The 10328-nt window shown below is 43.1% G+C and overlaps 1 protein-coding gene across 1 annotated transcript; it reads right to left on the reverse strand.

Annotated features, from left to right (window-relative positions):
- Positions 1–7100: 7100 nt before the first annotated feature.
- On the reverse strand, positions 7101–7712 carry LOC148781257 (uncharacterized). Its single transcript, XM_088872722.1, has one exon. It carries the CDS (start codon positions 7710–7712, stop codon positions 7101–7103), a length of 612 nt encoding a protein of 203 aa, XP_088728848.1.
- Between the last annotated feature and the right edge of the window lie 2616 nt (positions 7713–10328).

A 10328-nucleotide genomic window follows, 5' to 3' on the forward strand; every position in this document is an offset into this window, starting at 1 on the left:
GAGGGAGTCTTCTTTGGATCAGTGACTGTGACAGCTGCACTAGTTACTCCTTTTTGTTGGCTGCCCCATGTGTTGTTCCGAGAGCTACCACTGCCCCAGTTGTTTGCTGAGCTTGCAGACAGTTGTTGTGACCCGCCGTGGTGGCGTGATAGAATTTCTATGCGAAATGATTTAGAGATCAATTCTGACATGGAGGTCGGATTAGAGGCCTCGACATGTAGAGCGATCTCGAGTCGCATGTTCCACACGTAAGTTTGGACTGCTTCCTTCTCGGGAATAGGATTAAGATGGCGAGCAGCCAAATTTCTCCATCTTGATATGAACTGGTCCACAGGCTTATCGGGGGCTTGAGTCAGAGTGAGAAGTTTGATGGTTTGAACCTCTCTCTTAAACCTCATAGAAGCATTGATAGAACAATTTTTCCATTTCCTCCCATATATGTATTGAGTTCGGGGGAAGTCGAGCATACCATTGAAAAGCTGGGTCGTCAAGCGTTTCAACAAACTGATGGGGAAGGACTCTCCCATTAGTCACTGTTTCTTGACATGTTGCTTGAAAGTGGGCGATATGCTGATTTAGGGATGTGGTCCCGTTGAATAAGGGAAACTTTCCTTTCTTGTAATCTGAGGGAAACGACACCTGGTCAATGTATGAAGGGTACGGCCTTTGATAAGGCGTTGCGCCCTGTATCCTCGAAATTTGCCTGTTCTTTAAGCTATGGGTCACCATACCATTGATGTCTGCCTGTGACATGGGGTGAAGGACAAAATTGTCTTGTGAGGCAGAGGGAAAGGGATACCTTGGAGGTGCACCATCAGAGTGACGGGAATTGCCCTCATGGTTAGCTGATTGGCGTGCGGCATCTATACGATCAATCTTTTCCATCATCGTGCGCACCGTATCCTCAAACATGTTCATGTGGTCGTCCTGCGAGTCAGGTTCATCTATAACCATCATGCTGACTATTTCTTCAGGGGGGTCAACCCTAGCTGCGGTTGAGGGCTTGTGAGATTGACGGGTCGCACGCAGAATATCAGTCAACAGAGGGTCAGCGTGCCCTGATTGAACTCGAATTTTGTATGCGGATCGCATGAGGACCAGTTCTCGACAGTCTTGAGACCGTGGCTGATGGAGCTTTTCTTTAGGCTTCATCATCTGAAGAGGGTAGAAGGGGTTCGGGCGAAGAGGGTCATCAGAGCTGGTTAACCCGATCGCCTGGGTGACTTGCTTGGTGAGAATTCGTAGACCCCCATCTCGTTTAGCCTTGAGGTTTTTATGGACCTCATGCCAAAACTGCGATCGGTACTGCAGCTGGTTGGCTCTTCTTGCACAAGAGAGAGCTATCTCCATCAGGCACGACAAAGGATGAGGACTAGGGACTAGAGTCATCTTGGGCAGGGGAGGATAAAGGATTCGATTTTCCATTGCCCCAAGCTCTCTTGTGGGCTTTAGAGACATGAGCGAAATGACCAGGCTGGTTCAAGATGGTACTCTTGGGGAAGGTCTTCGAGTACTAAGGCTGAAGGTGCTTGCTCGAAGAAGGAGGAGCAGGCAAAGGCATGGTTGACTCATGAGGATGCCTGAGTTGAGGGCGAGGGGCTGTCTAGAATGGCGACACGTGTACGCCCCTTGAAGAAGGATCATGGGTGACCTAGGGGTCAGCTCAGGCTCAAGTAAGTGGTCTGTCCTTAGGAGGCTGAGAACTGCGAGCGGGTGTTTATAAGGGAACAGGTGGAGGCCTGCCCCTTATAGGGTGCGCTTGTATGTGCTGAGTAAGAGGTCGTTTCCTGTGTACTATAGTTGGCTCAATGATGGCATTGCTCCGAGCCCTGAGATGCATGTGAGCAGCGTGTGCCTGACCTGGCTTTGAGAGGTCTGATCCTGGATGTTGACTCGAGGTAGCACAAGGGTTGCCCCGAGGTGAGGCTCGAGTGGGTGACCCACGAGCCTTGTGGTGTGTGTGAGGGGTGGAGGCTAGGAGGGACTGGGCAGTCTTTCGGCGTACCTTGGAAGCACGATTGACAAAAGACTTGTTGGTGGCTGGGTGCATGCTGTGAGCGGTAGCATGTGCGCCACTTATGCAGGATGCCTTTGTGGAGGTTCCACCAGAGCAAGGAGATGAGGAGTTAGGGATTTTTAGGTTCGTCCTCATGCCAATCCAGGTTAAGACCTGGGAGCTAGACCCAGGGTCTTTGCTCAAAAGAAGGGTTGGGAACAAAGTTAAAGGAACTTGGTCCCTAGGGGCACTCGCGAATGCGGGGATGAGAAAATACCCGATCTAGATGAAGGGGTTACAGAACCCAATAGCCATAAGTGATGTGCGAATACAAAAAATAAAAGGAGAAGCTTAGCCAAACAAGTACGATTTGACTAAGGGGTAGTAAGTCCCCATCGGAGTCGCCAAGCTGGTTAGGTACCTCGATCTCGCTCTCTAGATCTTGATGATCGGGTGGGACGCGTCTTGGGTTTCGGGGATACACGAGAATTTTGAGATTGCTATCTCGAGAACCTCATTCGAAAACAAGGGTAGATATTACTAACCAAGGGGAGAGGAATTTAAGGTGGGTTCGAGACTTACTCAGGTTGGCTTCCGTGGGCAACCTCTTAGATCACGAAGAAAGCCCCCCAGTAATAAAACTGGTTTGGAATCACCTGCCTTGGCATGTATTCTCCTGTTTTTTGTAATCACACACATATGACAAATATTATAAGACAGGTGGGTCAACAAACCTCACCTTGCCTCTTTGGTTAACGTACATAAGCATGCACATTCAAAAGAAGAAGAGAAGAATGAGAGAAGAAAGATGGGGGAGAGAAGAATTTGACCAGGCGAGGAGATCAACACAGTGACTAAGTTGATGAGTAATTTGTCTGATGTGGTAGTAAAATGGGCTTGGTAACTCAGACCGGCTCAACAGGATTACTACTAGATGTCAATACCGATACTGACTAGTCAGACACGATGGCTAGTCTGTCATGGCAATAAAGCGGGCATAATACGTTTAGCACAACAACATTACGGCTAGACGACAGGACTACTATATTCGGTTAATCTCAACCCCTCTTTAATAAAACGAAAGAATAACAGAAATAACAGATATCATAAAGAAAAAACATAAGAAGAGTAAGATAAGGGAAGAATAGAAAAGAAAGGAGTGGGAAGAGAAAGAAAGAAAAAGAAGAATATGAGGGAAGAGAGAAAAACACAGACGGTTTTGAGCTTCGCCAACTGTGCTAGACAGAGAAGAGCGAGAAGATGAAGCCGACGCTAGGCTTTACAAACTGTGTTAGACAAGAAGAGAGAGGATGCAGTCGGCGTTAGGCTTCACCGACTGTGTTTCACAGAGAAGATAGAGAGGATGCAGTTGGTGCTAAGCTTCAAGTGAGAGAGGATGCAGTTGACGCTAGGCTTCGCCAACTGTGTTAGACGAGAAGAGAGAGTAGATACAGTTGGTGCTAGGCTTCATCGATTGTGTTAGACGAGAAGAGAGAGAAGATTCAGTTGGCGTTAGGCTTTACAGACTATGCTTGATGAAGAGCAGAAAGAGAGATAGAGACAAGAAGAAGAGAGAGAGAGATAAAAGATGAGAAAAATGGAGATAAAGAGAGATAGAGATGAGAAGAAGAGAGAGATAGGGATGAGAAGAAGAGAGAGGGATAGGGATGATAAGAAGAGAGAGAAGGAGAGATAGAGAAGCAGAGAGAGAAAGAGAGGAGGAGATATGGAGATGAGGAGAGAGAAAGAGTGGAGTAGAGAGAGGGGAGGAGAGAAAGTTACCCTACCGAAGCGTACCGGCCTTTTTTCTCTCCTCTCTCTCTCTCTCTCTCTCCAAGATGCACTCACCAGTTCAAGAGGATATCAAAATTTTATCGATCGTCGTGTGAAATGAACGAAGGTCTTTTACAATTTGGCTTTGCATGCTTATATAGAATTGGGCTAAAACATGAGTATATGCCCCAAACTACCTAAAATTGAAGATAATTATAATTTAATTGAATCAAAATAAATTATAAAAATAGGGGCAAAAGGAATGTTTTGCCCTAACTTAACAATGTGTGGAATTTCAGAACAGTCCATGCTGCTGCTTGAGAACTTGCGTGATATTTTATGGCTGATTTGGGGTTGTTTTAATGCCCGTTTAATCGAAAGATAGTTATTTTCTTGTGCGGTTTGGCATGGTGATCGATTTGATACCAACTTCGAGCCATGAATCATGTTTTTAAGCAATGATCATGAAACCTGAAATTTTTTTGAATCTTGAAAACTTTGGATCGATTGGGTGTTCGTTCCTTGATGTTTCTGCATGATTTCTTCACTGAATCACACTGAGCATGTCGTCACGATCATGTTGCAACAAATGCAACTCGATTTCGTGTCCTGACGAAGATTTGGTTGTCTTGAGGTTTTGGATAAAATTTATAGCATCTTTGATACCTTTGTGTGTGAAATCTGACCATTGATCATACGCGAGGTTTGGACTAGAGATGGCCACAGACCATACACACATAATGCAATTGATTTCGTGTCGATCGGGTATGCGAGCTTCGTGATTTGGCCACCGGGGTGGGGCACGCTGCAACTTTCTTCATGGATCAACAACTTCTCTCTAGTTTGTCTCCTACTCGGGCATCGTCTTGGGGCGTACCACAAATCAAATCGCTCGTCTTGATGAGACGAACACGCTCACCAAATTTGGGGGCGATCCAACTCAGATCGAGTGAGATATAGGCCCCGAAAGTGAGTGCCCGTGGCTGTAAAAACAACCACTTTTAGTGGTGTTTTGATGCAGGGTGGCCTCATGAGAATAGTGTACGGCCTACCCCTTTTCGGTATTATATCTCTAACTTTGTCTTGAAGTACCCGATTAAGCTGAAACTTGACCCATAAGGGTTTTCGACCGTACTAGATTCAATGACGATAGTCCCACAACTGTTTGACGCACCAAAATATAATTCTAGTTATAGGGTCCTTTTTCGGGTGCTAGAGGTCAATTTTTTCAAAATTGTTTCTTTGTGTTCACTGCTTTAAACATGTATGATTGTGATGAAACTTGGTAGGTGGCCTTCTAGAGTGATGATGAAGATCTTGACCAATTCTGGGGTAATTATGAGACTGTTGAAATTTCCACTTATTTTGTAGGCTTTATTGACCTGCTTCCTTCTTTATTCCGCATCAGGGACTAAGGTGCTACAAAATGCATTCAAACAATATGCGGTGTACAAATATCTACAAAGTACCAATTGGAGTCCTCTAATATGCTTTTCAACATTCTAACAATATTATGACGAAGCAGCCTAATATACAACACATGAGTCATAAATCACTTTATTATCGACAATATTGTGGGGGCAACGTAACACAGTTACAAAACTAGTAAGGCCTACACCCGAAGTAGAAGTTCTATCACTCAGGCTTAGCCAATCATGTTGCTTGAAACCTCTACCCACATTTAGGAGGGAGGATAATGACAAATGGGTGCCCCACTTCGTAATGTCGTCACACACACATCCCCAATGCGCTTTAGGGTTTTCGATAGGCAATGGCCTTGCAAGACACGACCCTCTCCTTATGGCCTTCTGATGAGAGAGCGATACACTACCATGAGTGACCCAATGAGCAGTGCCCATATTGATTTGGGGGGTTCGACCCTCGCAAATATTTACCTCCTGACTCCCGTCCTATCATGGGGAGTTAGGGAAAGATCTTAGCTTCCAGCACCATCATTTACACATTAGATGCCCAATCACATATGTCACAAAAGCAGCATGATACCATCATTCACACATTAGGTATCCATTCACATAACACATACGCATCACGATACCATCATTTACACAGTAGGTACTCATTCACATAACACATTAGCAGTAAAATATCATCAATAAAGACCACTACAAATTTATCCAGATAGGGCTTAAAGAATTTGTTCATCAGATCCATAAACACAGTCGGGGTGTTCATCAATCCAAAAGGCATGACTAAGAACTCATAGTGGCCATAACAAGTCCTAACGTAGTCTTGGAGATATTGTCTTCCTTAACATGCCATTGGTGGTACTCAGATCAAAGGTCCATCTTAGAAAATACTTGGGCCCCTTGCAGATGATCAAATAAATCATCAACTCTGGGCAACGGGTATTTATTCTTCACTGTAACCTGATTCAACTGTCTATAGTCAATACATAGCCTCAAAGACCTATCTTTCTTCTTCACAAATAAAACCGGTGCACCCCATGGTGATACATTAGGTCGGATGACCCCTTATCCAATAATTCCTGTAATTGCTCCTTCAATTCTTTTAACTCAGCTGGGGCCATCCTATATGGGGCTTTAGAAATAGGAGTAGTACCAGGGGCCACCTCTTTTTCAAATTCAATCTCCCTAACTGGGGCAGAGAAGTTAACTTTTCAGTAAAGACCTTTGGATATTCTCTCACCACCAGTATTTCTTCTAATTTAGATTGAACATCCCGATTTTCTACGACGTAAGCCAAGTATCCTACACATATTTTGGCCAATAGGCGAGAGACTCGAAGGGCTGAGATGATGTGTAAAGAAGAATTATCCTTCATGCCCTTAAAGTGTAATTTAGGTTGGCTTGGGCGTTTAAAGGTTACAGTCGTATCTAAGCAGTTCACTGTAGCATAGTGGGTGGAAACCAATCCATACCCAAGATAATATCAAAGTCTTGAACATCTAAGAGTATCAAATTTATAGGCAACAAATTCCCTTGAATCACAATTCACACTGTTTATACATTACGTCAGTTTCTATTGATTCTCCCAAAGGCGTACATACTAACAGAGTCCAAACAAGTTGTACAGGCTTAACATTCAAGTGACATGCAAAGTGCAGTGCAACAAATGAATGGGAAGATCTTGGAGCAATTAAGAATTTTTCTTCAATTCGACATACAGAAAGCGTACCTCAAATCACAAAGGTTGACACCTTAGCTGCTTGCTGGGTTAGGGCAAACACCCACCCTTGAGCCCTCGGTTGGTCCTCTGATCCCCTGACAAGAGTGTCTTTCACTAGATGGCCCAATTTGCGGCGTCGAAAGCAGGTCGTGGTCTTTCTGAAGCACTAAGCTGCCGTATGATTTCACAAACCACAGTGAGGGCAAACTGGGAGTTGGTTGCCCCTTACATCATTTGGAGCAATCCCCAAGGTCCTGACACCACCTTGATTGTTTCTCCCCTTCAACTCTCTCCTTGGAAGTGGTCGTGCCTTCTTCTTAAAACTCCCAGACTGAGCGACACCCAACCTTTCATCTCTTCTTGCCTGAAAGTCGTCACAATCTCTCTCCATCTTTGGGGCCAAGTCCACTAGCAAGGAGAAGGTCTTGAGGTTTGTTGTGATAGTCCTTCCCCTTATATCCTGCAGAAGGCCCCTCTCAAATTTACTAGCCTTTCGCGCCTCAGAATTAATAATATGCGGCGCATATCTGGAGAGTTCAGCAAACTTCGCTGCATATTTCTCAACATCCATATTTCCTTGGAGCTCTATGAATTCTACCTCTTTCCTTTCCTTTACAGAGTCGGGGAAATATTTCTCATAAAAGACTTCTAAAAAATTCTCCCAAGTAGTCACAACTCCTAACCCTTCCCCCGACAGTTTTACTGAGCTCCACCAGTCCTCAGCTTCTCCTTCGAGCATAGAAGTACCCAGCCAAACTTTCTGCTCATCTATACAATTTAGGACTTCAAAGATCATTTCTATCTGCCTTCTTCATCTCTCGGCCTTTTCTAGTCCCCCATGCCCTAGTTTGGAGGTGCCAGCCTCCTGAACCTTTCTATTAGATTACTATCATTCATATAAGAGGCGGGGGTAGATGGGGTCGGCATAACTTCTCTCATCATTTGTGTCATGGCCCCCAAATTTTTGACGAATTCACTGAAGGCCTCAATGTTCGTATTACTTGAACTTGCGTTGTTGGTACGAGTCCTCGACATCTCCAACCTAAAACATAAACATCCAGTTATTAGCCTATCAAAGAACTATCTTACAAACATTCTTAGGAATCCCTAACCCAAGAATCTTATCCTGGCTGCTATGATACCATAATTGTAATGATCCCGCCTCCTGAACCTTGTCGGAGGGCGACAAAGCACAGGATCGCGACCAGAGGTTGTGAACATCGCTCAGGTGGGAGTGGCTCATCGCATAAAAACATGGAATCAAGAGCAAACCTTGAGAGAAAACTAGAATAAATCCATTCAACAGACAATAGCAATTCAAAAGTACAATCATCTCATTCATTCAATATCCAAAAGTTCTTACAGTTCCTTCAAGGCACTACTGGCCCAAAAAATATACACAAAATAAAATATACATCATAGTATACTATGAAAGTCTTCTGATGATGACTTTTCAAACTTCTCAACTTTGAGCTTCAAACGGTTACTAGCCTTTAGCACAGATGCGGACACCCTTCACTCTATAGTTATGTAAATGAGATAGACTGAGCTAACAGCCCAGCAAGCAGATCTACACCATTGCATTCCAACTAGTATAACAGTGATAACAATAAGAAATGTACATATATTCACAAAGTACCAAGTGGAGTCTTCTAATATGCTTTCCAATATTCTAACAATATTATGATGAACCAGTCTAATATACAACACATCAGTCATAAATCACTTCATTATCGACAATATAGTAGGGGCAACGTAACATAATTATAGAACTAGTAGGGCCTACTTCAGAAGTAGAAGTTACATATCTTAAGCTGAGCCAATCCTGTTGCTTGAAACCTCTACCCTCTTTCAGGAGGCAGGACAATGATAAATGGCTGCCCCACTTCGTAATGCCCTCACACATACATACATCCCCAGCATGCTTTGGGTTTTTCGATTGGCCTGCAAGACACGACCCTCTCCTTATGCCCTTCTAGCGAGAAAGTGTTACACTACCATTGGGTGGCCCAATACGTAATGCCTATATAGATCTGGGGGGTGTGACCCTTCCAAATATTCAACTCCTAACTCTTGTCCTATTATGGGGAGTTAGGGAAAGATCTTAGCTGCTAGCACCATAATTCACACTGTAGGTGCCCAATCACATATGTCACATAAGCGGCACTGTACCATCATTCATATAGTAGGTACCCATTAACATAACATATAAGCAGCATGGTACCATCATTCATATAGTGGGTACCTATTCACATGAAATACAAGCTGCACGGTACCATCATTCACGTAGTAGGTACCCATTCACATAACACATAAGCAGTAGGGTACCATCATTCACACAGTAGGTACCCATTCACATGATACATAAGAAGCACGGTATCACATTATGACGATATCAGTACCTCAAACTGATAGTAGCAATATCACATTTTGATAGTGGCATATCACATTTAAACAGTATCAAAATGGCAGTATCATAGTAATAGTAACATTATTCCAGTTAAGCCTACCACTCAATTTCCTGCCATCAAGGGCAATAACGTGTGCTTACCATTAGGGTCATAAATTTTTGGCCATTTAGAGTTTGAAGATGGTTTCAAAACTAATTTTGTACTAAACACATCTATCTTTCAAATGGGAGTGGGTTGAAGACAATTGGACCCCGTTTGATCTCTTAAAGATTTAAAGCGGTGAGGGTTTACTAGCTGCACCTTGCAGTGCATAGGGGACAACGACATACCTTGCTTCATATCACTATAACTCCCAAACCACGAGGTAACTTGTGATAGTTTCAAAATAAAAGTTGGAGCCAAGACGTATAAATTTTGGAAAAAACTAATTTGAAATCATTTGGATACCATTTGGTGGTTTAAAGATTTATTCCAAACCAGGTGATAGTTCTGAATTTTATCGACACTGCCCACAGTAACATACCTTCATAAAACAAATTATAACTTTCAATCTAAGAAGAATTTAAAAATAGTTTCTTCATGAAAATTTTAGCTCATTCAAATATCTTTCAGATGGCTATGGTTTTATAAAAAACGAACTTCATTTGGTTATCTAAAATCAGTGATTACTGTAGTATCAGTGAAAATTTCAGGAAAACAGTCATTATCAGCATCATACATTCATTCTCAGCATCCACTTCCATTATAGAACAAAAACTCCAATTTCAGTGAACAAGGCGTAAGAAATTTCTACATCACTCAAACATTCAGTACTCCTCTTACAAGCATAAAACTCATGCATCCTTATAACTATAATGTAATGGTGATGGATCCACTTACTTAAACAACAATTTTGCCTTCTCGAATCCTCTTTTCACAGCTCTCACCCACCCAACAATGGCTGTTCTCCAACAGTCACTTCTTCAAACCTTGTGTGTTAGAGAGAGAGAGATGAAGTAAGA

The sequence above is a fragment of the Amborella trichopoda genome, chromosome 7, assembly GCF_054954075.1.
Source record: "Amborella trichopoda isolate Santa Cruz 75 chromosome 7, AtrichopodaSantaCruz75HAP2 v2.0, whole genome shotgun sequence".
Lineage (NCBI taxonomy): Eukaryota > Viridiplantae > Streptophyta > Magnoliopsida > Amborellales > Amborellaceae > Amborella > Amborella trichopoda.